The 26,880-nt window shown below is 42.8% G+C and overlaps 1 protein-coding gene across 2 annotated transcripts in view; it reads left to right on the forward strand.

Annotated features, from left to right (window-relative positions):
- The window catches only part of UBTD1 (ubiquitin domain containing 1), a 62,113-nt gene that overhangs the window by 11,243 nt on the left and 23,990 nt on the right, over positions 1-26,880 (forward strand). The window contains exon 1 of one of the 2 annotated variants that reach the window (XM_056530869.1): positions 17,646-17,663. The exons of the other annotated variant lie outside the window; for it this stretch is intronic. Coding sequence (XP_056386844.1) covers positions 17,657-17,663 — 7 coding nt within the window. The 5' untranslated portion in view covers positions 17,646-17,656. Of the gene's footprint in view, positions 1-17,645; positions 17,664-26,880 lie in introns of those variants that run through there. 2 annotated transcript variants of the gene reach the window in all.

The following is a 26,880-nucleotide window of genomic DNA, read 5'->3' on the forward strand; positions in this document are numbered from 1 at the left end:
TTTCTTCTAAACTACAACTCCCATGATTCTATGTCCACAGTAAACGACTTCGGAAAAAACATGAACATGCATGTGCTCCATAGGGTGAGCACACCATGAATAATGATATTAATGTGCAAGAGAGATTACAGAGACTCTAATAGGCACAATCCTACTGCAGAAGGTGTCGTAAAAGAATTCTGCCCGCATTGTAATCCCTGAACCATCCGGTGCCATCCTCACCATGGACCAGGTATGCAGGAAATTCAGGAAGAGCCGGATCAGAAAGTGCGAGAAAAGCATGCCATACTGGGCAGAGTTATAGTGCTGTAACAATATAAATGTTTCATCCTATACAAGTGTTTCCCAACCAGGGTGCCTCCAGCTGCTGCAAAACTACAAATCCCAGTATGCCCAGACAGCCGAAGGCTGTCTGGGCATGCTGGGAATTGTAGTTTTGCAACAGCTGGAGTGATCCTGGTTGGAAAACACTGACCTACAACCACGGTAATGTGCTGCCATGTTGTGTAAACTCTTTTTAGTACTTACCTGCCAGAAAGTAATGGACATGCTTACCAAGGATCCGTGCTTGTGTTGGTGGTAAATGGCCGTGACTGGAGTCCCCCATAACGCTGCTGCTTTGTTTGTGTGACCTGGCTATTTTCTATTTCTGTGCCCTCTCTCCAACTACAATCCCCAGGATACCTTGTTTCTAGATGGGGAAGTGACTTATCTGCCTCCCACATATCAGCCGCCACCCCACCCATTGTGGCACAGCTAGGCTTCCTTCCATGTGTGCTGTGCTTGTAACTACAATTCCCTGCAGTCCCTATGGAGAATGATCTCTTTCCCACCTAATGGTCGCGCCACCCATTGAAGCACTGCCATGCTCCCTTTCAACACCTGACCAGTGATGTAATGTCTCTGGCCGCACTGCAACTTGGGGAAATACCTGAGACAACACTCAATTTGTATGCTGCTTTAAAAAAATTAAAATAAATTGCGAGACCAGCCACCAAACACAGGTATAGACACTATATTGTAAACTACACTAACTTTACAGTCAAAAAAATAAAATAATACATTTAATTAACACCCTTTTAAGAAGTCCTGCTATAGAAATGTATGTGTATATGTCTATGGGTGTCGGTGCACTAAAAGGCTATTCTGCCAGTCTATAAATATATGATTCATTATGGTTGGATGAGACTTTTGTGCTTTAAGTGTCGAAGCGGTGGTTTCAGGTTGTTTTTGGAACGGTGAATCATAACTAACCACCAACAGTATAAAAATAAACCTTGTAAATTATAGAAAGCTGGATATAAGGCTAGAAACTGTGGGGAAGGGTAACCACATGGCCAAATTCACCCAACCAATGCCATAAGGCTCTTTGGCAACTTTTGGCATAGTATACATTGCTATGCCTTTCTTTTCTGCATAGAATAGCATAGCTGGCTACACTAGCCCATATAGAGGCATACTATATAAAAAAAAAGAAAACTACTGGGTAAGGGTGCGTTCACACCACTGTTTGTGCATACGGTTTAGGGATATTAAAACTATAGGATGTAAAACTGTATGAAACCGTTTTATATGTTTCCTATTGACTACTATTATATAATAAACACATATGATATATGGTTTTGAAATGGTCAAAACCATGGTAGGTCATTGGGGGAGATTGGTGGAGTTGCCTATAGCAACCAATCAGCTTTATTTTTTCAATTTTTTTTATTTAAAGCACTGTTTGAAGATGAAAGAAGCAATCAGCTTGGGGCAACTGCACCACTCTTCCTCCGCATAGGTTTTGATAAACCGTGCTAAACTGAACAAAACCCATTCACTTTATATATATATATATATATATATATATATATATATATATATATATATATATATATATTTATATATCTCTATCTATATATATCTCTATCTATATATATCTCTATCTCTATCTATATATATATATATATATATATCTCTATCTATATATATATATATATCTATCTATATATATATATATATCTCTATCTATATATATATATATCTCTATCTATATATATATATATCTCTATCTATATATATATATATCTCTATCTATATATATATATATCTCTATATATATATATATATCTCTATCTATATATATATATATATCTCTATCTATATATATATATCTCTATCTATATATATATATATATATCTCTATCTATATATATATATATATATATATCTCTATCTATATATATATATCTCTATCTATATATATCTCTATCTATATATATCTCTATCTATATATATCTCTATCTATATATATCTCTATCTATATATATCTCTATCTATATATATCTCTATCTATATATATATCTATATATATATATATCTATATATATATATTCTCTTATCCCCTATCCGAAGGGTAGGGGATAATTTACAGATCGGGGGGGGGGGGGGGTCCGATCTCCTCGATGGGGCCTCAGCAGTATGCTGGAAAGGGGGCGTTCTGTCCCCGCATGACGTGGTGGCCGACACGCCCCCTCCATATACCCCATAGAGATTTATGAAGGGGGTGTGTCTGCTGGGGATGAAACTACACTTCCTGCAGACTGCCACGGCCCCGTCCAGGAGATCCCGGGGGCCCCAGTGCTCGGACCCCCCGTGATCTATAACTTATTAAATTATTAATTGCGCTGGATCTATAACTTATTAAATTATTTTGCGCTGGAGTACTCCTTTTTAAGATTATAAATCATTTCACTTGTGCCTAGAGCATCCGCAGCATATCTGATGCTGCGGATGCACTACTGACCTTAGAGCGTGTCTCCTGCTGTGTCCTGCTTTGTCTGCTCGTTGCTGCAATCTGCTGCTACGCGCATACACACAGGGACCTGCCAGTTTCCGCATGCATGAGCAGTGTACTCAGTCATCGCTCCCCCTGATCTCTAGGCAGAGAGTGGCCAGTGTGAGTACAATGCGCATGTGCGTGGCGACTCGCAGATCACGGTGTGTCTACGAATAGGGCGGATTGCTGCTACAAGCAGAAAAGGCAGGACACACAGGCACAGCAGGAGGCACACTATAGGGACGGTCAGTGGCACATACGCAGCATCAAATACGCTGCAGATACGTGTGACCCTACCCTCAATAGGAAAACATGTTAAAACTGCACAGTGTGAGCTGACCTCCACTAGTGCAGTACTAGAAGGGGCACTCCAGGATAGAACTGATGTGAAAAGTCTGAATTCTTCCTTATTCTGGTGTCTGTTATTCTGATCCACCGCGTCTCCTTTTTATACATATTCATAATAATGTGTGGTCTATAGAGAAGACACATCTCATGATGGGCCCAGCCACAGGCCACTGTCGTGGTATATCTGTGGTCAACACCTTTACTGAAGCGGGCCATCAATAGCCACCACAATACATCATTACTTGTGTGCATGAAGGGATGCACCAGTGGAATGAGGGAGGTGAATACTTTTTTTTTTTATTTATTTTAACTTTTTTTAAGGGTTGTTCAAGATTAAAAACATGGCTGCTTTCTTGGGGAAAATGGCGCCACTCTTGTCCACAGGTTTTGTGTGATATTAAAGCTGTGCTCCAAATGCAGAAGAAAGCAGCCATATGTTTCTGACCCATTCTCTTTTTTTTTTTTTTTTTTTTTTTTTTTTTAAGGAAGTTTACTTTTTTTGTGTGTATTTTTATTTATTACCTTTTTGATGTGTATTTAGTGTCTGGCAAGCAGATGATTGTCGCAGGCCTATTAAAACAAGTACATATTTGTAACCTGCAATAACTATAACCACCAAGGCTAATGCCATTAGTTCACAAAATCTTCAGGTTGAAAGAGTAAGTTTGGAAATTGGATATTTTGTATGTGGTGTAAAAATGTGTAGAGAAGTCTGTGAACTTCTGGAAAGTGACAATAATTGGGCGAGACAAGTAGTTTTGCAGCTGTCTTGTTACATTCCACATAACAGGCAATAACCTGTTTCCTCTACATCTGTACGGAGCATCGCAGCTGCTTACAGAATGTACAGAGCGTTCCCTCCCGAAAAGCCCCAACAGGATCGCAGATGGAGCCTAATGTAAAGATCTGTGTCCTAAAACTTAGATTTTTCTGTGCGTTAAATATTTTAGACTTTTTCATATCCTCAAAGTAATGATGTAGATTCCATTAGTTCCAGACATAAAAGTAAAACTTCAGCCGCTTCCTTAGGGCATTGTCCGGAGGAAATCCGATACAGGTCAAAGTGATGAGCGCCTTAGCAGTGGTCATCAAACACTTGAACCCTGTCTGTTCATTCCAAGTCCCGTCCCCCCCCCCCCCCCATTTTTTGTTAACGGTCTGTGATCAAACTTTCCAATATGGAGAGAAGGACAAAAATAGGGGGCGCTCCCAGAATAGAATGCAATGCTGAATCTTGTGTCAGATTTTGCTAGGCGCTCACAGAATGTAGTTTGAAGTAGTAAGAAAAAGTGGGAGCTGCTGCGCTCCGACCGGAGCTGGGCTCTTACGCAAGAGCCAGTGGAGAATCAAGATAGGCAACTAGGAGCCACAAAAACCAGTCTTTAGGAGGCGCTGCTCACATAAGTGAAAGAACGGAGAGACTCGGGCCAGCACAGGACAAACTTGTTTATTTTGTAAAAAAAAAGCGGACAACGCGTTTTGGCACATGCAAAGTCCAAAAGTCCTCAGGTCCAAAACGTACAATGCAAACTTCTTGGAGTTACTGGAGATGATCCTGTGTGCAGAGGTGCTGGCGTGGCCACGCCACGTGGCCCGATACCCATAGACTATAAAGAAATAAGAATCCTTTTCACTTCTCCTCTGTTCCTGCACTGAGGCCTCCTCTTTGTTTTTTGGAGTGGTGCAGGACCTGCGATATGATGTTCTGTCACTTAATCGTGCTGCAGGTCCTGCACCACTCTGTAGAACAGAGCAAAGAAGGGTCTGCACATCTAACAGAGTGGAGGATGCTGATGGGAAGTGAGTGGGATTTTTTTTTTTTTTTAGGGGAAAATACTTAATAGGTCATACCTGACTACCTACCTACCACATGCTTCTAACTAAGGGGAATTCTCTGCCTACTAGGGGCTACAACCTGAAAAGGAGGTTTCCCTACCTTCTGGAGGCTTTTACCTAATAGGGGAATTCCCTGCTTACTGGAGGCTACTACCCAAAGAAGAGGCTTCCCTACCTAACTACTGGGGGCTTCTACTTAATAGGGGAGAGTCTCTGCCTACTGGGGGCTACTACCTACCTATCTGGGGCTTCTACCTTTTTATAGTGGGGATGCCCTACCTAACTACTTAGGGCATATCTTAATTATGATTGTCAGTGAGGGCCTCATGTTTGACTTCACAGGTCCAGAGCCACCTCTGCTGTCATGTGACATGAGGAGAAAAAAAAGGATCGGTAACTGGTATGTATCAGTACAAAAAAAAAAATAATATATGGCATTGGGACATCTCTATTTTCTTAGCTCCCATAGACAGTGAATGTGCTCTGTTTAAATTTACTTACCGTTGACTTCATTGCGATTCCGCTGTAACATTCACAGCAGTATTTTGTGAAATTCTATGGCGGAATCCCATTGAAGTCAATGGGGCTTTGAAGTTCAGCAGAATTCCGTGTTTTGAGAACACAGAATTCCACTGCAAGTTTTGCTGAACAGAATTTATGCAGAATTGTGGATATTCCACCATGTGCCTAAATTTGACTAGCAGTGCAGCTAGTGGCAGCAGTAAACTATACCGCTCTGTAACAAGGCCCCTATACCATTCAGGAGTCTTGGAAAGTTTGGTGACTGTCCCTGCCCTAGCTTAGAAGCTCTTACCCACTTGGTGGAAGAAGATGACCTGAAGGTTTCTAGTTAACGTTGCGATAGGCTGATATTAAGCTGTTACCTGTTAAGATACAAGGTAACGCCAGACTGTGCTGACATGGAGCTAAGGGTTGTGTTTAATTCATAGAAATCCTTCTACTAATGGTGTCCTCTTTCTATTTGGTGGAGGGGGTTGGGATGGGGGGTGGATTCGCTTGTTACAGTAACTGCAGTAATAAGCACTTCTCAATTTCAATTGTTCGTGAGCAGACGGCTTGAAGGAGGCTGACGCCTCTGGATAGGGGCAAAGAGCTCCGCAACCGCGTCATCTATGTAATTGCATAGATAAGGGAGGATACGTATAATAGCACGGCTGGCTCTTCTTTTCATCTACCTTCTTTTTTGTGGACTAAGATTTTACTACTGCTGATCTGGTCTTATGCCTAATAGGATAGAGACTTAATTTTATGGATTGTTTTCCATTACTGGACTATGGAAAATACAGTATAACTGGCGTAGGCTCACATAAGGCATTTCAAGTAACTTTGTAAATGCATTGCATTATTTATTTTGTACTGATCCAGAGTTACGGCCTGTATCCTAGGGTAAAGCTGCGTTCATGATTCTAAAAGTTTTGGAATGGAAATTTTCCTCCATCCTGTGCACAGAGTTTGCTGATGATTTGCATCCAGAGAATGACTATACAGTACCTTCTGCACACTGGATTATCAAAGCTCAGCTAAACTCTTATGGCACATCTGGCGACAAGGCTTCTTCACTTTGCAATGACTATCAGAAGAATTTTGAATGCCGCTCTGAAGTATAATGCATGCTGTAACTTGGGATAAGTACTCCATTCATTTTCTATTGGAGTGCCAAAAAGACCTGAGTACAGCTCCTGGGCATCGTCTGTGCCCTCATAGAAATGAATGGAGCACGTACTGTCTACTGTTAGATGACACGCTCTCCTCAATGAGAGTGCCTGGGTCCCTTCCTGGATATCACTGGGACCCCAGCGGTCGGACCCCAGGCAATCAGCTAATTATCCTGTGAATGGAGCGTACCTGTCAGATCCCCCCCCCCCCCCCCCACCCACAAAAAAAACTGACATGTTGCTCAGTACCTGATCATGTACATCTAATTTGTGTCTACGACCTATATTTCTCTCAGAATTACCTTTTTTAAATTGCTATAATTTTGCTCAGTGAGGTTTCTGTCCATGCAGAGGCATGGGGCGTGTCCCTCTCTTCTCCTCATTGTGATGACTCCTCCCCCTCCCTCTGCTCTGACTCACAGAGGGCCCTGGACCTGCCTGCAGCCGTGTCAATCACTTATTGTGTCCATGACATGTCGATGATAACCACTAGACACTGCAGGAATGGTATGTGTCGCAGGAGGCAGAGGGACCCCTAGTGGCCAGTTTTTTGACTGACTTTTTCAGTATAAAATGCTAAAACGTTTCTGATGAAGGCAATTGTTTTTGCATGCTTTATAACATCAGGCCTGGTGCAAGGATTTTTCCACCCTACGCGAAAGCTAATTTTTCCACCCTTGACCCTGCCCATTGGCTTCACCTTTTAACATGCACCACCTTACTACTTGGGTGACATACTGTTAGAAACCTCCTCATGTAAATTACCTTACTACTGGGGTAGAGAGTCAAACAAGAAGGTGGAAGCTGGAGATCGTGCTGTCGAAGAAGGGAGGTAAGTCCAGAACTGTAGGCAACAGATTACTTTATTCATATGTAGGACACTCAATGCGTTTCAAGACCAATCCGATCTGTAACAAACCTCCTCTTCATGTAATCACCTTACTACTGGGGTGGCAGGCTTTTGCTGGATGGGTGGGTGCTTTGGATGCTGGCTAACTTTCTTGCTGTGGGCAGAGTGGCACCCCCATCAAGAGTGCGCTCTAGGCAGCTGCCCATTTTGCCTATAGGCAGAACCGGCCCTGTATACTGCATCAAAAGTTATTGTATCTGCCAGTGCCCATTTAAGTTCTGCACAGAATATTTTTATTTTTATACAGCATGCTACAAAAAGGAAATATTTATCAGTATTCAGTTCAGGGTGGAAAGAGCTCTGGAAATCCTGTATGGTTTCTGTCTGTTACGCTTATGTTTTTCTCTCATTGTTTTGTGATAACATGGTGATCTTGTGGCCTTCAGCTGACAGGTACACACAGGTACGCACTGCTCCTGTAGCACATTAAACACACGTAAGGACAGAGTTCAGATACGATTAGATTTTATAATGCGCAGCACACGATCACAGCCGGTCAATGGCTCCCGACTAAACGTGAGCAGAACAGAAAACACCGCCACACTGAATCACCATTGTTGTATTTTGTACTGTACTTGTTCTTCAGTTTGATGTTGAGCTAAAGCCATGTCATATGGCCACAGGGAGCTGATACACATTTGTATTACGTGTGTATCATTGTTAGAGAGAGTTTATAATAGGTCACTTTAGAGGAGTGAGATCTTACTGTACAGTATATGACTCTGATCTTCATCACATTGTTGTATTACAGAGGTATTCTCCCCGGAAAACGTAACTACTATAGGTCTCCCACATATGGTACCTAGAGCATTATATGGCTTATGCTCATGAGGTGTAAATCTGTATCTGCAGGTAAATATTGGTGTTTTGTAGACTCAGTAAAAAAGAATATACCTACTATAATACTGCTCCTATATACAGGAATATAACAAAACTACTATAATACTGCTAATATATACAAGAATATAACTACTAGAATACTGTCACGATTCGGCTGGCAGGTGGTGGATCCTCTGTGCCAGAGAGGGATTGGCGTGGACCGTGCTAGTGGACCGGTTCTAAGTTGCTACTGGTGTTCACCAGAGCCCGCCGCAAAGCGGGATGGTCTTGCAGCGGCGGTAGCAACCAGGTCGTATCCACCAGCAACGGCTCAACCTCTCTGACTGCTGAAGATAGGCGCGGTACAAGGGAGTAGACAAGAGCAAGGTCGGACGTAGCAGAAGGTCGGGGCAGGCAGCAAGGATCGTAGTCAGGGGCAACGGCAGGAGGTCTGGAACACAGGCTAGGAACACACAGGGAAACTCTTTCACTGGCACGATGGCAACAAGATCCGGCGAGGGAGTGCAGGGGAAGTGAGGTATACATAGGGAGTGCACAGGTGAACACACTAATTAGGCTAACTGCGCCAATCAGTGGCGCAGTGGCCCTTTAAATTGCTGAGACCCGGCGCGCGCGCGCCCTAGGGAGCGGGGCCGCGCGCGCCGGGACAAGACCGACGGAGAGCGAGTCAGGTACGGGAGCCGGGATGCGCATCGCGAGCGGGCGCCTCCCGCATCGCGAATCGCATCCCGGCTGGGAGAGGTATCGCAGCGCACCCGATCAGCGGGTCTGACCGGGGCGCGGCAATTGCGAGGATGTAGCGAGCGCTCCGGGGAGGAGCGGGGACCCGGAGCGCTCGGCGTAACAAATACTGTATCCTATGTACAAGAAAAACTACTATAATAAAGGCTGTAGCGGAAAGACAGGGCGGCACTACTGAACATCACATACCAAAGCCACTGATGGAAGTGATAGTACCGGGGAACATGGGTGCATGATGCAGAAAGTGTGTGTATGTATGTATGTATGTATGTGTGTGTGTATGTATGTGTGTGTGTGTGTGTATATATATATATATGTGTGTGTATATATATGTATATATATATATATATGTGTGTGTATATATATGTATATATGTATATGTGTATGTATATGTATATGTATATATATGTATATAGGAGCGGTATTATAGTAGTTATATTCTTGTATATAGGAGCGGTATTATAGTAGTTATATTCTTGTATATAGGAGCGGTATTATAGTAGTTATATTCTTGTATATAGGAGCGGTATTATAGTAGTTATATTCTTGTATATAGGAGCGGTATTATAGTAGTTATATTCTTGTACACAGGAGCGGTATTATAGTAGTTATATTCTTGTACACAGGAGGCGGTATTATAGTAGTTATATTCTTGTACACAGGAGGCGGTATTATAGTAGTTATATTCTTGTACACAGGAGGCGGTATTATAGTAGTTATATTCTTGTACACAGGAGGCGGTATTATAGTAGTTATATTCTTGTACACAGGAGGCGGTATTATAGTAGTTATATTCTTGTACACAGGAGGCGGTATTATAGTAGTTATATTCTTGTACACAGGAGGCGGTATTATAGTAGTTATATTCTTGTACACAGGAGGCGGTATTATAGTAGTTATATTCTTGTACACAGGAGGCGGTATTATAGTAGTTATATTCTTGTACACAGGAGGCGGTATTATAGTAGTTATATTCTTGTACACAGGAGGCGGTATTATAGTAGTTATATTCTTGTACACAGGAGGCGGTATTATAGTAGTTATATTCTTGTACACAGGAGGCGGTATTATAGTAGTCATCCAGTATGCAAGAAATTCACATAGGCACTCACCTGTATAAAACGTAACCTTTATTTCATAATCTTCCTAAAAAGAAGCCGGCCTCTGGTTGGGTCGGGAAACTAAACTGAACTGAATTTCAGTTTCCTGACCCAACCAGAGGCCGGCTTCTTTTTAGGAAGATGATGAAATAAAGGTTAAGTTTTATACAGGTGAGTGCCGATGTGAATTTCTTGCATGCTGGATGACTACTATAATACCGCCTCCTGTGTACAAGAATATAACTACTATAATACTGCTCCTATATACAAGAATATAACTACTATAATACTGCCCCCCTATGTACAAGTATATAAGTTCTATATTATTGTTAGCTATAGACAAGTCTCTTGACCACATGAGAGCTGAACCTGGAAGATGAGCTATACATGACCAATGTTGCCAACGTGGCAAATACTAAATAAACATTCAATGTACATTTTAATATAGTATACATGACACATCATCGGTAATAAACGGTGTTTAGATCAGCATTACTATGTTTTCCAAGTCGATGCCCAGGTGACTAATTTAGCAATCCTATAATTGTGCATAATTATATTGTTTTGTTGTGAACGCAGCTACAATACTCACATGTTGGTTATAAATTATACCGGTATCTAGACTAAAAAAGCAGCTTTCAAAATAGAGCGTCTCACCGGGTTCAGTGCACTGTCTATTAGGAATTAAGAGACTGAATACCAATATAATACCAAATAATTTCTTATGCTAAAAAATATAAGACAATAAATGAAGAAAAAAAAATAATTATATACATATACACTGCTCCAAAAAATAAAGGGAACACTAAGATAACACATCCTAGATCTGAATGAATGAACTAATCGTATGAAATGCTTTCGTCTTTACATAGTTGATTGTGCTGACAACAAAATCACACAAAAATATCAATGGGAATCAAATTTATCAACCCATGGAGATTGTACCTACAATCTGTGAGTCTGTCTGCCTTCTCCAGAGGACCCATGCTGTGTTTTTAAAAATAAATCAAGGCTTCAATTTCGTCTCTTACCACCTATAAAGTCCTGGGCAATTGTCCTTTTGAGGTTTTTACTACTGTATGTGCAGCTGTCTGCTGCCTCCTGAATGTAATCCTCTCTTCACTTTAGCTTAACCCATTTCTTGGTGTTCTGCTGCTTTTCTTTTCATTTCTACTTACATAGCACCTGGCAAAGCCAGTGCATCAGTGAACCCCCTTCTCCATCCACATGCCATCTGTAGAAGTGAACTGTAAATTATTCCCCAGCACAGTGTCAAGCCTGTTCAGTATAGTGCACTTTCACTATGTCATGGCATAGTACAGAGGGGGTAGTAGTTGTGGTGTGATTTACCAGACAAGTAAGGGAAAGGAAGTCCCTGTGCGATTACTGCTGGCAAACAACCCAGCTCTGGTACCAACCTCTGAAATGGGGAGAATGAGAAAAAAAATTGCACAATGGAAAGGACTCTCAAGGGCTCAATCTTCACACCTTTTTGAAAGGTTAATTTGACAACCATTTAGATTTGATTATTTATTTATTTTTGATACCATAGATATGCTTTAAGCCCTGCCCCTTCTCTAAGCTCTGCCCATTCCCTATTTGAAAATAAGGCACATCAGCAGGACATTAACCTGTTATTTTTATAAGAACGTGCAAAATTGTCTGCATACTAACAATGTGGGCAAGGTTATCTCCTGTTCACTAGATTGTATTATTATTTTAAGAGCAGATGGTGGGTGTCCACCTACTGGGACCTCCTGCAATCTTAAGAACAGGACCCTGACTTCTTGTGTGCCGCTGTCTTATTCATTGTCTATGGAACTGTCGAAGATGGCCAAATACCCCACCATCTGACACTTATCCCCTATCCTGTGAATAGGAGATAACCTATGCACTGTCACTTCAACAAACTTTGCATAATTTAATAGTACAAGTGAATAAAATGCTGCTTTCTCCTGTTGTCAAACTTTTTCCCTCTCCCCTGCTCCAAATTTTTTTTTAAATCTGCTCCGCTTTGTCCTGTGTCTGCAATACAAGTCTATGGAAGGGGGAGGGGTAGCTCCACCCACCATCTCCAAGAGAACTGCAATTAATGGATAAAGCCTACAGAGCACAAATCTGCTGAAAATACTGTATAGAAGTTATATCCTGGCCAGAAATGATGCTACTCCTCATGTACACTCACAGGGCAGCTTATCCTGAAAAGTCACCTGAAATAACAAGTACTTTAAAGTTTTTTATTTTTTTTTAAATCAACTAGTGCCAGAAAGTTAAACAGATTTGTAAATACTTCTATTTAAAAATCTTAATCCTTCCAGTACTTATCAGCTGCTGTATACTACAGAGGAAGTTCTTTTTCTTTTTGAATTTCTTTCTGTCTGACCACAGTGCTCTCTGCTGACACCTCTGTCCATGTCAGGAACTGTCCAGAGCAGGAGCAAATCCCCATAGAAAACCTTTCCTGCTCTGGACAGTTCCTGACATGGACAGAGGTGGCAGCAGAGAGAACTGTGGTCAGACAGAAAGAAATTCAAAAAGAAAAGAACTATCTGTGGAGCATACAGCTGCTGATAAGTACTGGTAAGATAAACAGATTTGAAAATGAATTCTATTTAAAAATCTTTAACTTTCTGGCACCAGTTGATTTTACAAAAAATAAAAAAAATCACCAGAGTACCTCGTTAACTTCTTAATATGGCATGCTGGGAGTTGTAGTTTTGCAACCACTGGAGGCACCCTGGTTGGGAAACAGTGATTCAGATCCACACAGTATTATACAACCTGCTGTAAAATTGGAACTAATTTTGGGTGTTTTGTAATCATTTTTTTTTTTTGTTGAACTGTAGAAATACACAAAAAATCTTAGAAATGTTAATACATAACGTGGCTCAAATGCCATAGACAATAGACGGCTGTCAGTTTGGCCATCTCCGTCATGCAGGATTCCTGCAGCATTGTGCGCATTTTATTTTAGTGACCTCACATATCACTTAAAGAAACAATGGTGTCAGATCACTAAAATCCGATCCAATCCGGTGTCTGTCAGAGTAGTGTCCAGAGCATGGAGGCGCTACCAGGAGACAGGCCAGTACATCAGGAATCATGGAGGGGACCGTAGGAGGGCAACAACCCAGCAGCAGGACCGCTACCTTCACCTTTGTGCAAGGAGGAGCAGGAGGAGCACTGACAGAGCCCTGCAAAATGACCTCCAGCAGGCCACAAATGTGCATGTGTCCACTCAAACGGTCAGAAACAGACTCCATGCGGGTGGTATGAGGGCCCGACATCCACAGGTGGGGGTTGTGCTTATAGCCCAACACCGTGCAGGACATTTGGCATTTGCCAGAGAACACAAAGATTGGCAAATTCACCACTGGCGCTCTATGCTCTTCACAGATGAAAACAGGTTCACACTGGGCACATGTGACAGTCTGGAGACGCCGTGGAGAACATTCTGGTGCCTGCAATATCCTCCAGCATGACCGGTTTGGCAGTGGGTCAGTAATGGTGTGGGGTGGCATTTCTTTGGGGGGCCGCACAGCCCTCCATGTGCTTGCCAGAGGTAGCCTGACTGCCATTAGGTACCGAGATGAGATCCTCAGACCCCTTGTGAGGCCATATGCTGGTGCGGTTGGCCCTGGGTTCCTCCTAATGCAAGACAATGCTAATCCTCATGTGGCTGGAGTGTCAGCAGTTCTGCAAGAGGAAGGCATTGATGCTGTGGACTGGCCGCCCGTTCCCCAGACCTGAATCCGATTCAGCATTTCTGGGACATCATGTCTCGCTCCATCCACCACAGACTGTCCAGGAGTTGGCGGATGCTTTAGTCCAGGTCTGGGAGGACATCCCTCAGGAGACCATCCGCCACCTCATCAGGACCATGCCCAGGCATTGTAGGGAGGTCATATGGGCACGTGGAGGCCACACACACTACTGAGCCTCATTGTGACTTGTTTTAAGGACATTACATAAAGTTGGATCAGCCTGTAGTGTGGTTTTCCACTGTGATTTTGAGTGTGACTCCATATCCAGACCTCCATGGGTTGATAAATTGGATTTCCATTGATAATTTTTGTGTGATTTTGTTGTCAGCGCATTCAATTATGTAAAAACGAAAGTATTTCATACGATTAGTTCATTCATTCAGATCTAGGATGTGTTATCTTAGTGTTCCCTTAATGTTTTTGAGCAGTGTACTGGCAGATCTGCTTTAATAATCCAGGGTTCCGGAGATCAATCGTAGGCAGTATGAAGCATTGTAACTTCTTGTGCCATTGGGCTCCATTCTGGCCCATCAATAACTATATTTTATACTGAGCAGTATACACTCCCTGGCCTTTGTCTTCCCTATAGACTGAGGTCTGGGCTGCAGGTGCTCTCGATACAGTGGGAGTTAATATGGCTCCTGGCGTTGCGGCCCCCCCCCCCCCCTTGCTATAAATAATGCATGTGAATGCAAGGTAATGTGATCTCCGCTGATGGAGAAGAATGACTCCGATCAGATAATATTTCTGCCTTTTTCTCTCTGGACAAGGCAGCACCTTATCTCACAGCTGCCGATTTCTCTTCTATAGCTGAACTTCACATTTTTTTTTTTTAGTTTTTTGGGGGATTTTTTTGTTTGCTTTTTCACCCAGACATGTATTTTAATTGGCAAATGTGGCTTTTTGTTGGTGAATTCCATGGTGTTACATTTTTATACTTTTAGATTTGACCATTTTTATACTATAAACTAGTGGTCTTCAACCTGCGGACCGCCCAGATGTTGCAAAACTACAACTCCCAGCATGCCCGGACAGCCAACGGCTGTCCGGGCATGCTGGGAGTTGTAGTTTTGCAACATCTGGGAGGTCCGCAGGTTGAAGACCACTGCTATGAACCTTTTATAGAGTTAAACGGTTGTTTAAACTAAATTTTTTTTGTATGTTTTTTTTTTTTTGTTTTATTTTACCCCTGTATTGCTTCTCTCTCTAAAGAACGCAGATTTGACATTACAGTATATGGGGAGGAGTTTTCTCCTGTAATCATTGTCGCGTGCTGGCTTTATCTTCCTTTTTTTTAAAACCGGCCAAGTGGAATGGAGACGTGAGTACCACACCAAGCTTGTTTTGGCTTAGGAGTCTGATCTTCACACCCATTCAGGCATTGTACTGACTTAAAAGACCTTTAAAGGGATACTCCAGTGGGAAAATAAACTTTTCAAATCCACTGTTGCCAGAAAGTTTTATACAGATTTGTAAATTTACTTCTATAAAAAAAATCTTAAGTACTGGAAGGATTATCAGCTGCTGTATGTTCCACAGGAAGTTGCGTAGGTCTTTCCAGTCTGACCACGGTGCTCTCTGCTGACACCTCTGTCTGTGTCAGGAACTGTTCAGAGCAGGATAGGTTTGCCATGGGGATTTGCTCCTACTCTGGACTGTTCCTGATAAGGACAGAGGTGTCAGCAGAGAGCATTGTGGTCAGACTGAAAAAGAACAACTTCCTGTGGAGCATACAGTAGCTGATAAGTACTGGAAGGATTAATATTTTTAAGAAAAGTAATTTTACAAATCTGTTTTAACGTTCTGGAACCAGTTGATTTAAAAAAAAAAAAAAAAAGTTGTCAGCCGGGTACCCCTTTAATGCTCCCTATGGATACGGTATTTACTCCATAGAAATCTTTATAGCCCAACAAATCAAGTTATAGTTGTTAAAAATTACCGGTCATATCACAGAAGAAAAAATAATTCTTCAATATGTTATTTATGTTTTTTATGGGTCTACCTTCTGTATTTGGCTCACGAATATCTTTTGTTCTGCTACTCACTCATTCAGACATCCACTGCTCAGGAAGGGGAGTGTCCGGGGAAAGTTCTGAGCCTGCCCTCTCTCACCATGCATTCACTTCCTCCCTGTGTCTGCTGTGCTGTGCTGGGTCTCTTTATCCAATCACTGCAGGCTGCTCTGTAACCCCCTCCTCTCTGTTTTCATGCTGCAGTCTGATAGGACAGGAGTGAGCATAGAGGAGTACTAGTTCCACCCTTACAGGCTGGGACAAATTCAAGAAAGTGCTTCAGCTAGGACAAAGATGATGCTGCAGCCGGTCTGGATGGTATGGGAAGCCCTAGTGGTCTTTTTTTTTTTTTTTTTTTTAGAAGTCATGATTTCTATAAAAATAAGATAATCATTTTTTTTTTTGTTTATGAAGTATATTGGAAAGGTCAATGTTTTGTCAAGATGTACAACATATAAAAAGTGATTGATTTTGACAGTAACTAGGGGTACTCAACTGGAAAACATTGTTTTAAATCAACTGGTGCCAGAAAGTTAAACAAATTACTTCTATTAAAAAAAAAAATAATCCTTCCAGTTCTTATCAGCTGCTCTATGATCCACAGGAAGTTCTTTTCTTTTTTGAATTTCCTTTGTGCCTGACCACAGTGCTCTCTGACACCTCTGTCCATTTTAGGAACTGTCCAGAGCAGCATAGGTTTGCTATGGGGATTTACTCCTATTCTGAACAGTTCCTGACATGGACAGAGGTGTCAGCATAAAGGAAATTCAAAAAGAAAATAACTTCCTGTGGATCATACAGCAGCTGATAAGAACTGGAAGGATTAAGATTTTTTTTTAATAGAAGTAATTTACAAATCTGTTTAACTTTCTGGCACCAGTTGATTTAAAAAAAGGTTTCCACCGGAGTACCCCTTTAAGCTACACACATGAAAGTGGTTAAACTGTGTCTGATCCAGACGGCTGAAAATACCTTGGACCTGAACAGACTATCCACTTTCATGTAGAGTTTAAAGGGGTACTGCACTCTGAGCAATCCCGTCTTGTCAGAAAGCAGTAATTTATGGATGAACTTTGTGGCAAGTGTTACCTACAGTGCCACCTCAGGACAAATAAAGTATTGCAATGTTTTTATTCAGAGATTCTGAGATATTTTTGCTCAATGTTTCTTAACAGGGGATTTGAAATTGGCAATCCCTTCCTATAAGCCTTTTGTGGGTCAGTAAACCGTTCCTCACATCTTGTCTCTTGGGAACCTTAGTTCGGAATTAGTATTTAGGAGACATTTTTTCTTTTTTATAATTGAATTCAGGGAATTGTTTGGACATTAATCCTTCTGTCTAGACGGTTCCCATCAATACATAACATGTCATTGATTGACTGGCGGCAGAATCCTGCAAATCCTGCATTTTCTCTAAACGGTGTAAACATTTTTATTTTTTAATATATCTTTTTATCAGCATCTATAATGTGAACTTGAGAGTCCGTATTATAAATATGGGTCTGAAGCGGTTAAAGGGAACCTGTCATGACATCCCCCCCCCCCCCCCCACCCACCCCCCAGAACGACTTCTCTAGAACAATGAATTTACGTTCCTACCATGTTTATATGTCAGGTAATCTGCATCAAACAATAATTATTGTAATATTGAAATTTTGTTTAAATATTTATCATTATTTAAAAGCGTCTCTCACTGTATGCAAATTCCTAGCAAGTAGTCCCCTGGCAGCGTTTAGTAGTAGTCACCGCACCCAGGGCTGTCATTGTGCCTATCCTGCCCTAATCACAAATACATAGGCCTATGATTGACAGCCCGGGCACTTTTGTGTAGTCCAAGGATGCACGGATGTCATGGGAAAGCGGAGCCGGCATGGGGATGTGGTGCCCCACAGGGTGTGAAGGGGAGGTGTATGGGACAGATGTTATTAACCCCTAAATGTTCGTGACACCAGGGCGTGGTTTTTCCGGTAATCACCCGAACAGTAGTACCGCTATCCCTATGTTACGCAGGGTAATAATAGTCCAAGACCAGGTCAGGGTTAACGGTAGATTTACTGAGGTAGACAGATGGTAAAAGTCATTACAGCTAGGCCAGGATCCCAGAGAGGTGACCAGTAACACAGGGGGGACCTTGAAGCTTGCTGGGACTTGCAGTGTTTGGACAGACTTCAACTCAGCCACCCTGATTATAATAGACTTGACTGAAGGTAGTGACAGCAGACGTAGACGACTTGACTTACCGACATATGGCTGTAGGTTAGGCTTGAGGCCTCAAGATGTGCTGGACACTGGCTCTGAGACATCTGGACTGAACTTGATCTAAGAGAGAGATCAGAGCAGAGAGGCAGATTGCAGCTCCTCCATTCCTTATAAAGGGGGGCTGTGCAAGAAGCCCATAGGTCAAGCTGCAGGTCAGCCGGTTAGCTGGTGCTCTCTGGGTAATAAAACATGTGACTTAAACATGTGACTTAACCCCTTAAGGACCAAGGACGTACCGGTACGTCCTTGGTCCTGCTCTTCTGATATAACGCAGGGTTACACAGTAACCCCGCGTTATATCATGGCGGGCCCGGCGTCATAGTGAAGCCGGGACCCGCCTCTAATAGCGCGCAGCGCCGATCGCGGCGCCGCGCGCTATTAACCCTTTAGCCGCGCGCTCAAAGCTGAGCCGCGCGGCTAAAAGTGAAAGTGAAAGTTCCCGGCTAGCTCAGTCGGGCTGTTCGGGATAGCCGCGGCTAATCGCGGCATCCCGAACAGCTGACAGGACAGCGGGAGGGCCCCTTCCTGCCTCCTCGCTGTCCGATCGCCAAATGACTGCTCAGTGCCTGAGATCCAGACATGAGCAGTCATCCGGCAGAATCGTTGATCACTGGTTTCTTATGAGAAACCAGTGATCAACATAGAAGATCAGTGTGTGCAGTGTTATAGGTCCCTATGGGACCTATAACACTGCAAAAAAAAAGTGAAAAAAAAGTGAATAAAGATCATTTAACTCCTCCCCTATTAAAAGTTTGAATCACCCCCCTTTTCCAATAAAAAAAAAAAACAGTGTAAATAAAAATAAAAATAAACATATGTGGTATCACCGCGTGCGGAAATGTCCGAATTATAAAAATATATCATTAATTAAACCGCTCGGTCAATGGCGTGCGCGCAAAAAAAATTCCAAAGTCCAAAATAGTGCATTTTTGGTCACTTTTTATATCATTTAAAAATGAATAAAAAGTGATCAATAAGTCCTATCAATGCAAAAATGGTACCGTTAAAAACTTCAGATCACGGCGCAAAAAATGAGCCCTCAAACCGCCCCATACACGGAAAAATAAAAAAGTTATAGGGGTCAGAAGATGACAATTTTAAACGTATTAATTTTCCTGCATGTAGTTATGATTTTTTCCAGAAGTCCGACAAAATCAAACCTATATAAGTAGGGTATCATTTTAATCGTATGGACCTACAGAATACATATGAGGTGTCATTTTTACCGAAAAATGTACTACGTAGAAACGGAAGCCCCCAAAAGTTACAAAACAGCGTTTTTTTTTTTTCAATTTTGTCGCACAATGATTTTTTTTCCCGCTTCACCATAGATTTTTGGGCAAAATGACTGACGTCATTACAAAGTAGAATTGGTGGCGCAAAAAATAAGCCATCATATGGATTTTTAGGTGTAAATTTGAAAGAGTTATGATTTTTTAAAGGCAAGGAGCAAAAAACGAAAATGCAAAAACGGAAAAACCTCCGGTCCTTAAGGGGTTAAACATGTGACATTATCATGTGACTAACCCAAAGGTCCTTAAAAGGTCCAATACATAATAATACATCTAATATACAGATAACACAATGGAGCAGACACTGCAGGAGCCCCTAGGACACAGAGGGACTCAACCTGACAGGGCTTAAGTACTGTACGGGACTATATCCCGTACTGGAATATCACAGGGACACAGATGCTCCACAGCGTTTCGATTCTGGACCAGAATCATCTTCAGGCATTCAAGATTCTGATCAGAAAATCAAAACTCGTTGCATTGTACCTAATAAAATAGTTCTTATATAAAACTATGGTCACTATAGTCACATTGTTCTAACTCTGGAGAAGCACCATTGTAAGGTCCAGTTTTTCTTCATCGGAAACCCTGCCACTTCTTGCTTCTGTATCATGTTCTGGCTCGCTCTCAGGGACGATGGATAGAAAAACGAGGCTGCTGACCCAACTCTATCCCAACGTATTTCTAAAGGTGTTGCGCTCTGCGCACAACCCTGTCTGTTAAGAAGTCAATCTAATGACCTGCTTGCCTTATGGGCTTCCTCAGGGGTCAAGTCCTGGGGGGGGAAAAAGTGTGGGAACTCGCCCAAGACAATCACTCAAGGGCTGGTCCTGCAGGACTCCTGCTAATGGGAACAGTGTTTCTGCTATGGAAAAAGTGCAGGTACTCTGTTCCCATGTGTTCCTGCAGGACTCGAGCCCTGTATGCACCCCTGGTTTTTTTTTTTTCTGGAATATCTTGGGCCCAGGGTTGGTTGGGCCCAGCAGAGGATCCTCAGAGGTCTTCTGCTAAACCCAAAAGTCCAGCAGAAGACAACCCCAATTGGAGGTGACATCAGAGCCCAACACTGTCACTAAGAACGATTTATTTTCTGCAATGATCCTAAATATCGTATTAGATCTTGGCTCAAGGAGGGTTATTTTTGAGTGGAGTCCGTGACTCTGTCATCATAAAAGGTATCTGTCCTTTAGTAGCTTCCCCCATAGCACTAAAGCTGATCATGCTGAGTAGATAGACTACTGGGACACAAGGATTGCACTGGTTGCATTTTATCACCTCATATCCTTCCTTTCATTCTTACTTTGGAGAAGTCAACTGGTCAATCAACTGGTGCCAGAAAGTTAAACAAAAGTTAATCTGCATTTAGAAACACAAGAACAAATACTGTAGAGGCAGTAAATGGGGGGGGGGGTCTGCAGGAAATGTGTTTAGGACAAAGAACCCCTCCACTAGTTTCACACCTTTCTGATAATGCTGGTGGCCATTCACATGGAAGGTATCCTTATAGAAGTAGGCCATGGAAGGAGAACGTAGACTTCATCATGTCCTAGGCTAGATCTAATTTGCTTTCTTGCCTGTTGACAAGTTTCCTGTAAAAAGCCTGAGGTGCACATTGGATACCACCAAAACAAGAAGGAACCAAATTCATTCTCGTGTTAGGTCAGATATTTGGCCCAAGTTTTTCTTAGGTCTATGCTTTTAAAGGGGCACTCCACCGGAAAACATTTTCTTTTAAATCAACTGGTTCCAGAAAGTTAAACAGATTTGTAAATGACTTCCATAAAAAAAAAATCCCAATCCTTCCAGTACTTATCAGCCGCTGTATACTACATAGGAATTTTATCTTTTTAATTTTTTTTAAAGTGCTCTCTGCTGACACCTCTGTCCATTTTAGGAACTGTCCGAAGTAGGAGCAATTCCCCATAGCAAACCTCTCCTGCTCTGGACAGTTCCTGACATGGACAGAGGTGTCAGCAGAGAGCACTGTGGTCAGACAGAAAAGAAATTCAAATCGGTTTAACTTTCTGGCACCAGTTGATTTTAAAGAAAATATTTTCCAGTGGAGTACCCCTTTTTAAGGCTTATGAGGCCTATACAGTGGTCCCTCAACATACGATGGTAATCCGTTCCAAACGGACCATCGTTTGTTGAAACCATCGCATGTTGAGGGATCCGTGCAATGTAATGTATAGGACAGTGGTCTACAACCTGCGGACCTCCAGATGTTGCAAAACTACAACACCCAGCATGCCCGGACAGCCAACGGCTGTCCGGGCATGCTGGGTGTTGTAGTTTTGCAACATCTGGAGTTCCGCAGGTTGTAGACCACTGTTAAAGGAAGTTGTACTCGCGTGTCCCCTCCGCTCCGGACCGTCACCGCTGCCCTGGATGTCACCTTCCATTGCTGTCGCCGCGTCCCCGAGGTGTCCCCAACGCTCCGGCAAGGCCTCTGCTTCCCCGGCATCCTCGCTCTCCGTCGCCGCCATCACGTCGCTACGCACGCAGCTCCTATTGGATGACGGGACGGCGTGCGCAGCGACGGGATGACGACTATGGAGAGCGCCGACGATGCTGGGGATCCCGAAGAGGACGAGCCGGAGCCCCGAGGACAGGTAAGTGATCATCAGCGGACCACACGGGGCACCGTAGACGGCTATCCGGCGGCAGCTGAAGCAGTCTGCGCTGCCGGATAGCCGTTTATGCGATGGCCCCGGCATACAAAAGCATCGTATGTTGATGCTGCCTTCAACATGCGATGGCCTCTGGGCCCTCGTAGGTCGGGGGGGTCACTGTAATTAATTTGTGAAGTAGCCATTGGTAACCTTAATATACTGAGTGGCAACAGTGACCCCTGTTGGTGGTGACCTCCTAATTGTCCAAATTATTGCACAACGAAAGCCCATAATCAATGTACTACTATATGTGCATATATGTTAGACCTATGGAGGTTTCCACAACATGAGTGATATGATGTGTGTACAAGGTTTTGTTTCTTGCAGTTGTTTTGCCCCAATCTTCTTTTGCATGACCCTATAAGTGTTTCCCAACCAACCAGGGTGTCTCCAGCTGTTGCAAAACTACAACTCTCAGCATGCCCTGTATCTAAATGTATAGAATATCATCCTCATTTTTATTTTTCAAAATGAGCAACAAAAATGTCTTCCCTAGAATTATTCTCCCTCCCTCCGACCGGCGGACGCAGTTTACCGCGTGGAGTGGTCACTTGATTTGAAGGTGTTGTCGCTGATTTCCAGTCGCCAGGACTGAAATAGACTGTCACATTTTAATTGCCTGCTCTCTGTTCTCATTACCGGCATGTCATTCCTCATGACAGAGATGTCAGCCAGTTGTATTTCAAAGAAATTTCCTATAAAATGTGACATAACCTTAAGAGTATTCTTGCTTTGCCCTTTCTTGTCTGAACCGCTCTGATGGCTCAGAACTTTTACCGTATTTGAGCTTCTCATCTATATACACTGACTTTATAACTGGGGGCATCTACCATAATTGATGCAACCCTGGATATAAGTCATGATGGCGGCCTCCATCGCACTTCTGGATCCTGGTACCACTTAAAGGGGTACTCCGGTGGAAACCATTTTTTTTTTTTTTTTTTTTTTTTTTATAATTCGACTGGTGCCAGAAAGTTAAACGGATTTGTAAATTATTTCTATTAAAAAATCTTAATCCTTTCAGTACTTATTAGCTGCTGAATACTACAGAGGAAATTCTCTCTTTTTGGAACACCAAGCTCTCTGCTGACATCATGACCACAGTGCTCTCTGCTGACACCTCTGTCCATTTTAGGAACTGTCCAGAGCAGCAAATGTTTGCTATGGGGATTTCCTCCTACTATGGACAGAGGGGTTAGCAGAGAGCACTGTGGTCATGATGTCAGCAGAGAGCTCTGTGTTCCAAAAAGAAAATAATTTCCTCTGTAGTATTAAACAGCTAATAAGTACTGGAAGGATTAAGATTTTTTTTTATAGTAATTTACAAATCTGTTTAACTTTCTGGCACCAGTTGATTAGAGTACCCCTTTAACCAATTATTACATCCACTTGGTCATCTCCAATGTTATGGGGACATGACTAGAGAAAGTTAGATAAATATGAGATGGAGTTGTCCTTGGTGTAGGACCCTTAGGAGGTCATACAGGTGGAGGCTCCATGGCATATGCATCTTGTGCCCGCCCTATAACCCACCCCTGCTTATTCACTTGTAATAGATATTAGGCTTCTTATCCTATTAATCTGCATTCATTGTCCCTGATGGCTTCTGCCTGCCCCACCGGCCTTGACTCCCTACAAAGAGGGATCGATCAGTCAAAGCAGGTGGGTCTGTGAGAAGCTCTCGGGGACCACCTTGATGAACTGTGGTTCGGACACCATGAAGCCCGACCCCAGTTCAACCAAGAACACCCAAGAGTCTCCCAAAAAGTGCATTTTGGGGCACGCTAGTGTAAACTGACTCCTACTGCTTTGTGGGGTCAGATACTGCAAAAAATTAAAATAGATAGGACAGGAGTAATGACACAGGTGATGAATAGTAGTGAAACATACTTATAGTCAGTAGCAGACCCACAGCTGAGAATTGCTGTACAGACCCTGAATAGTCAACAGGGAAGATTTCACCTCTGAAGCCTGGAAAATCATGTATTAGGGTATAGCTGCATGTCACATGTATATTCTGCAAAGGCAAAGATAGGTAGGTCAGCTCACCGCAGGTATCTCACTCACCGCACGCCAGGTGTATGGCAGCACCGATAATCCAGAAAATAGATGCAAAGAAATGCCAGTTCATTGAAATAAAATCCAGAGACACAGAGTGAACAGTAACGCGTTTCAGGCGATAACGCAATTAGTCATACATATTCTGCAATGGTTTTGTGACAGCTGGAGGCACACTGGTTGGGAAACACTAATGCATAGGGTTAATTAACTATGTATTAATGTAATACGGTAATTTTTTTATTTTGTGTATATGTATATATATATATATATATATATATATATATATATATATATATATATAATATATATAATATATAAAATTTTTTATTTATTTGCACAAAGAATTTACAGCACATTATTTCTCCATTAAACGGGAACTCCAGTGGAAAAAATATATATATGTGGTGTCCCGGTACCGTATTGCATACCGTACCTTGTATGGTGGTCCCCAAAGTCAGAGTTACTAGGTTCAGGTAGGGCAGCCTCTAGTCGCCTCCTCTTTCTCTAATTTTATTAGGTTTATGTGTACATATTTAATAATGTGTATATATTTAACCTAATGCATATTAGTATACTTGCCTCCTGTAGCATCGCAGGATCTTCGGTCATGTGACTGTTAATTCCTCTATGGTATGTTGGAGGACCTTTTTTGGAGGTCCTTGGGTCACATGATTTCCCATAACCCTTTGTACAGAGGATTGACAGTTGTATGGACCAATCAGCTTAAGTCCAGCCCCTGCCCATATAAGGGAGCTGTAGCCAGTGATCGCTCTCTTGGGTTGCTGCTCTCGTGGATGCCGGACTAGCAGGACGGATCTGCGCAACTTACAAAGACAAGCTAGGCCAGAAGCCTGCCGGCCTCAGCCTCAAACTAAACCGTGAGTCCTAAACCAAATCCCCGCTAAAGTTAGCGTGACTGCTGGACCTCAACTAAATCCCCCTAAATCCAGCGGAACAGCGCATATCAGTCTACGGACTCTAAAGGCAGGGATGTGGAAATCCTATCGCCCGACGCCCGGGACAAGTAGTTTTGGGCACCGGGCAGGTGAATTTTTTTTTTATAGATTTAGCCCTGTATTGGGCAAGCAGGGACAGACCGACTTCCCCCTTATTATTCTTTAATGCCGGTGTGAGGTGCAGGAGCCGATGCAAGTCTGCACCTTACACCGGCGCTCAGAGTGTATGGAGGGGGCGGCGGCCCCAAGCTGACCGCAGAGCCCGAGGTCGCACGTTTGCGTTACATTAAGCCACGCCCCCTTATCTCCCCTCCCGGAGGATGGAGGACGCAGCTCAGAAGACACAGCAGGGTGAGAGAAAGGACGTCCACAGCTCGGTACACAGCTCCTCCCCTCCCCCACACACAGCTCTATCCTTCCCCCTCCCCCTGCTCTGTCTCCACAGGACCTATTCCACCACGGGGAGGCTGCATGTTTGCACGGGGAAACACAGAGCGAGGGGGGGGGGGGAAGAGGACGTCCGGTGTGAGGTGAGATGGCAGTTGTGCCATCTAATTTTATTTATTTTTAGTGTCTTCTGGCCACCCGCACTGAATTGCACCCCCAGAATCCCGCCCCCTTCATACTCTCCCACCGACCAAGAGCCCCACAGATGCACACAAACAGGCCCAAACCAAAACTACAACTTCCAGCATGTTACACCATAACTTAAACTGTAGAACTATAAAGTGTAACATGCTGGGAGTTGTAGTTTTGGTTCGGGTCTGCTGCAGAGCCATAGGCTGCATCAGGGCATGCTGGGTGTTGTAGTTACTAACTGCAATTCCCAGTATTCCTTGATACAGCCTATGGCTCTGCAGCTGACACGAACCAAAACTACAACTCCCAGCATGTTACACAATAACCTTAACTGTACTACTATACAGTGCAACATGCTGCAACACCTACAGAGCCATAGGCTGTATCAGGGCATGCTGGGAGTTGTAGTTATCTAGTAACTAAATGCAACTTCCAGCATTTTCTGACACAAAATGCACCACACAAGCTGGAGAAGCAGAACCCCCCCCCCCCCCCCAGTAACACATAAGTCCCTATGAAGACTGAAAAATAGTGATTAAAATATTTTAAAAAGTGCGTATATATGTGAATAAGCCCCTTTCCTAATAAAAGTTTCCAATTTCTTTAAATAAAAATAATGTACAAAAATAAACATAAGTGGTATTGCTGCATGTGGTAATGTCCAGACTATTAAAATATAACGGTGAACGGTGTAAATGTAAAAAAATAGTCCAGAATTGCTCATTTTTGGTCACTTCATATGAGAAATTTTTTATGGTGATCAAAAAGTTACATCTAGACTTTTCTGGCCTTGTCTCGGGTGTAAGAGGATCTACAGCTCTCCCGCCTCTAATATCCTGGCATACTGCGATTACCATGGCCGCTATTAAACCATTAGATCACCGCTGTCTAAGTTGACAGCAGTGTCTAAAGGAAACTTATATCCATCCCTGGTGGTCTAGTGGGGGGGGATCAGACTATTTTGGTTGAAATTATTTTATCTACCAGGACAAGTGGATTTTCTTGAGGGACAA

Source organism: Hyla sarda, chromosome 7, assembly GCF_029499605.1.
Source record: "Hyla sarda isolate aHylSar1 chromosome 7, aHylSar1.hap1, whole genome shotgun sequence".
NCBI lineage: Eukaryota > Metazoa > Chordata > Amphibia > Anura > Hylidae > Hyla > Hyla sarda.